Source organism: Emiliania huxleyi (genome assembly GCF_000372725.1).
Source record: "Emiliania huxleyi CCMP1516 chromosome Unknown EMIHUscaffold_183, whole genome shotgun sequence".
Lineage (NCBI taxonomy): Eukaryota > Haptophyta > Isochrysidales > Noelaerhabdaceae > Emiliania > Emiliania huxleyi.
In genome coordinates this window covers 48,939-52,868 of record NW_005200754.1, presented here as the reverse complement: position 1 = coordinate 52,868, position 3,930 = coordinate 48,939, and the positions used below count along the sequence as shown (strand labels likewise).

General features: G+C 67.8%; 2 protein-coding genes across 2 annotated transcripts in view; both read left to right on the top strand.

Moving 5' to 3' along the window:
- EMIHUDRAFT_468332 (hypothetical protein) overlaps positions 1 to 3,312 on the top strand; it is a gene marked incomplete at its 5' end in the record, with an annotated part of 6,242 nt that extends 2,930 nt beyond the window's left edge. The window contains 9 exons of the mRNA XM_005782983.1: positions 99 to 161; positions 237 to 325; positions 557 to 1,172; positions 1,312 to 1,454; positions 1,527 to 1,623; positions 1,985 to 2,082; positions 2,401 to 2,547; positions 2,881 to 2,958; positions 3,026 to 3,312. Of these exons, the coding sequence (XP_005783040.1) occupies positions 99 to 161; positions 237 to 325; positions 557 to 1,172; positions 1,312 to 1,454; positions 1,527 to 1,623; positions 1,985 to 2,082; positions 2,401 to 2,547; positions 2,881 to 2,958; positions 3,026 to 3,182 (1,488 nt within the window). The 3' untranslated portion in view covers positions 3,183 to 3,312. The remainder of the gene's footprint in view (positions 1 to 98; positions 162 to 236; positions 326 to 556; positions 1,173 to 1,311; positions 1,455 to 1,526; positions 1,624 to 1,984; positions 2,083 to 2,400; positions 2,548 to 2,880; positions 2,959 to 3,025) is intronic.
- Positions 3,313 to 3,368: 56 nt separating this feature from the next.
- EMIHUDRAFT_365327 (hypothetical protein) lies at positions 3,369 to 3,930 on the top strand. The gene has a single exon (XM_005782982.1). It carries the CDS (start codon positions 3,434 to 3,436, stop codon positions 3,761 to 3,763), a length of 330 nt encoding a protein of 109 aa, XP_005783039.1. The 5' UTR covers positions 3,369 to 3,433; the 3' UTR covers positions 3,764 to 3,930.

The following is a 3,930-nucleotide window of genomic DNA, read 5'->3' as shown; positions in this document are numbered from 1 at the left end:
TCGGACCCAGTGCTGCCTCATGGCTGTCGTCGCGGTCTGTCCGCTCTCGACTGTCGGTGCGCGACCTTGAGCCCAGGGCTGTGTGTTTGCGTGTGAAGGCGCCGCCGCTCCTCTACGACCTCGTCTTCGGCGAGGCTGCGCTCAACGACGCGCTCTCGATTGTGGATCTTCGGCCCGCTGCTTCGGCGACGTGCCGAGCACGTGTGCGTGACCCTTGCGTGGCATATGTGCCATAGGTCCTGTTCAACATCTTCCGGCACCGGTGCGGATCCGAGTGGGCGGGCAAGTCGCACCAGAAAGGGCCGCACGAAGGACCCGACCGCTGGTCCGGGACCCCTAGATGCGGGACAGATGCGGGACAGATGCGGGACAGATGCGGGGCAGATGCGGAGCAGATGCGGGACAGATGCGGAGCAGATGAGATGCGGAACAGATGACTCTCTAGAACGCGAGCCGCCGTGTGAGGCTCTGTGTGAGCAGCCGTTGCTTCCGCGACGCTGTCCTCATGCCCGGACCGCCCCTCGTGTGTTCATGCTCGGCACTCGTATACCTCTAGGCCCCTCCGCCACTCGCGCTGGCCTTACCAGCGCTGGCCCTACGAAGCGTGGCCTCCTGGGAAAGAGTGGCCTCCTGGCCGGACGTACCGCGAGCCTCACCACGGGCATACATTACTCGACGGCGTGCTCTCCGCCGAAGAGCTGCCCCCCGCCCCCGCCCCCGCCGCGCCGCCGCCTCCGCCTTGGTACCTACCGCTCGAAGGGACGATGACACTCGCGTCAGAGCAGCTCGTCCAGATCCTGCCGCTCTCCCTGCTGATCGGAGTCAGCGCGGGCCTCCTCACCGCCCTGGCGACCAAGCGGCTCGGGATGCAGCACCAGTCGCGCGCGTACGCGGAGCTGTCCCTGCTGCTGGTCACCGCGCTGCTCACCTACACGCTCACCGACGAGGTCGCCCTCTCGGGCATCCTGTCCCTCTTCTTCGCCGGCGTCACGATGCGGCACTACACCTACTACAACCTCTCGCCCGCCGCCCAAGCAACCTCGCGCACCCTCTTCGCCACCCTCGCCTCCCTCTGCGACATCGCCCTCTCCATCATCCTCGGCATCGCCGTCATCGACTACCTCGTCCACGGCTGGACCGACGTGCGCGTCGACGGAGTGCAGGGCCACGAGGCGAGAGAGACCCCCTCCTTCCTCGGCCGCCTCTCGGCTGCACTCGGCCATTCCGGGCAGGGTGTGGGATCTTCCTCTCGGCTAGATCTCGGCTAGATCTCGGCTAGATCTCGGCTAGATCTCGGCTAGATCTCGGCAGGTGTGGGACTTCTCCTTCGTCCTCTCCTCCGTCGTCGTGCTGCTGCTCGCGCGCGCGCTCAACATCTTCCCGCTCACAGAGCTCGCCAACTGCTGCCGCCGCCGCGCCGACCAGATCTCGTGCCGCATGCAGCTGGTGATGTGGCGAGGCCGGCGAGAGGGGGAGAGGAGGCAGAGACGCGTGCAGGAGTAGAGGCGGGAGGGTGGTGCGAACAGGTGGTCGGGGCTGCGAGGCGCCGTCTCGTTTGCGCTCGCCATGACGCTCGACGACCCGCGGCCAGAGAGGCAGGTGATGCCTCCGGCGCACGCAAAGGCGACGGGCAAGCGACTAGCCCCCCTCGCGAGACCGTCTTCACACCCGGACACTCTCCGCACACCTCGTGGCGAGAAGGGATGCCACAGCGCAGCCGCGGGCCGAGCCCAGAGCGGGACCTCTCACGCAGCCGAGATGTGGGGAGATGTGGGGAGATGTGGGGAGATGTGGGGAGATGTGGGGAGACATGCCGAGGCCGTGGCGGGCCCTGTCACGCAGCATGACCGCCACGCGCACAGCACAACCTGGCGCAGGCAATACACACACACGTCCATCCCGCCCCACGCACCCCGTGTCAGACTTGGAGTGCACTGGGAGGTGGCAGTGACAGTGGCGTGAGCCTCACCATGTCGCGCACCAGGCAATCGTCACCACAACCCTCGCCGTCATCGTCTTCACCAACCTCTGCATCGCGCCGCTCACCGCGCCGCTCCTGCGCCGCGTCAAACTCGAGCGAAGGCGACCCCCGGCAGCTAGCCGAGATCTGGCCGAGATCTGGCCGAGATCTGGCCGAGATCTGGCCGAGATCTGGCCGAGATCTCGCCGAGATGTCGCCGAGATGTCGCCGAGATGTCGCCGAGATGTAGCCAGGATGTCGCCGAGAAGACGCGACCGAGAGACGGACGCGGTGCAGCCATCACTGGCCACTGCAGGACTACCGCAGCCACCGAGACACCAAGGACACGCCCCACTCTCGCACCCCTCTCGCACCCTTCGGACCCCTCTCGACGCGTCGCCCTCCTCCACACGCCCCAAGCAGCCGCCCGCGGTGCGCAGGTTCCCCTCGGGGGGGGGGGACCCGCTCGGCGCGAGCTTGCTGCCCCAGGCGGGAGACGGGGGCGAGCCGGGGGCGGCGGGCGGCTCCAGACCTCGCGCTGCCACCGCTTCGTGTGACGGGCGCGACGTGCACACGCCGCCGCTGGGGCACCCGCAGCGTAGATGCAGGAGAGGAGAGGAGAGGAGAGGAGAGGAGAAGCGCACACGCCGCCGCTGGGCCACCCGCAGTGTAGACATGCGTGCGACGCCACGCCTCCCTGGTCGCGTCTGGCGGCCAGGGTGCTGCTTGCACCGCGCCGCCGCCTCGCCCCGCCTGGCCATGGCTGCCTAGCCTCGCGACTGGAACAATGCCGCCTCATCGAGGCTACTGCCGGTGTGGGGCTTCTCACGGCCACCCGTGCCGCGGCCTCTCGTAGGCGCCACATCCATCGTGCGACGATCCTTAATTAATATTTAATTACTTTAATGTTAAATGAATAGGCGCCACATCCATCGTGCGTGGAGGGCGCTCGACCAGCACTACATGAAGCCCATCTTTGGAGGGCGGCCCGACCGGAGGCGCGGCCACCGCGGCGGGGGAAGGGAGAGGAGGCCCCGCCGTGACGGCCGCACCTCTTGCGGGTAGGCACGAGGTCGCCGAGGAGGCACTTGCCGCCGGGCTCACCACGCCGCTCTGCCTCTCGCCCGAGATGACGCGCGTCTCTTCTCGCATGTCCTCCTCCCCGCCGCTGCCGCCGCCGCCGCAGTCGCCGCCGCCCGCGCCGCCGCGACCAGGCAAGTAGCCGCCGGTCTCAGTTTCTCTGTGTACGGCTCTCGCGCTAGGCCGCTAGCCGCCCGTGCACATTTCGGTCGTCTGAGTTCTGTGGATCGGGAAGCGTCGTTACAACTTTGTTGTTGTTGTTTTGTAGCTTTCAGCTTTCACCGAGCGATTCTAAGATCAGGTCTGCCACCTCCCCGCTGGAAACGAAAATCTAAGTTTCAAATCTCGAATAAATCTCGAAGCACACTTGAATGCTCACTTGGCAGGTAACATATGCGCCACGCGCCCCAACCGCTCCTCTGGTCGCCGCCGGCCTCCGCGGCGGCGGCGATGTCCCAGCGCCACCCATCGGCCAGCCCTCAGATCGATCGATCGGCGCTCAAAGTCGGCTTCAGATCCGAGAACGCTGCTGGCGCCGCCGCCGATCCCAGCGGCGACGCCAGCAGCTTCCTCTGCTCTCCAATGCGCCGAGAAGCGACGCGGGGGTGCTCGGCCCGCCATGGACGACGAAGGTTCCGCCGGGCGCGCGTCAGCCGGTCCGGTGGCACCCTCTGCGCGCGGCACCTGCCGGCGCCCCGACGACAGCCGTCGCGCCACCGCTGATGGAGGGGCGGTCGGCGCCGCTGCCGCCGCGCCGCCGGTGGGAGGGGCACTGGTGGTGGCCTGGGCGGCCCTCCGCCGCCGCTCGGGGCGCCCGGGCAGCGGTGGCAGCCTGCCGCCGCACCACTTCGAAATGCCCGCTGACCACTTCGAAATGCCCGCTCCGGCGG

What these genes read in the sequence shown, in the direction of transcription:
- EMIHUDRAFT_365327 (XM_005782982.1), top strand. Translation starts at nt 3,434, where the DNA reads ATGCGCCACGCGCCCCAACCGCTCCTCTGGTCGCCGCCGGCCTCCGCG.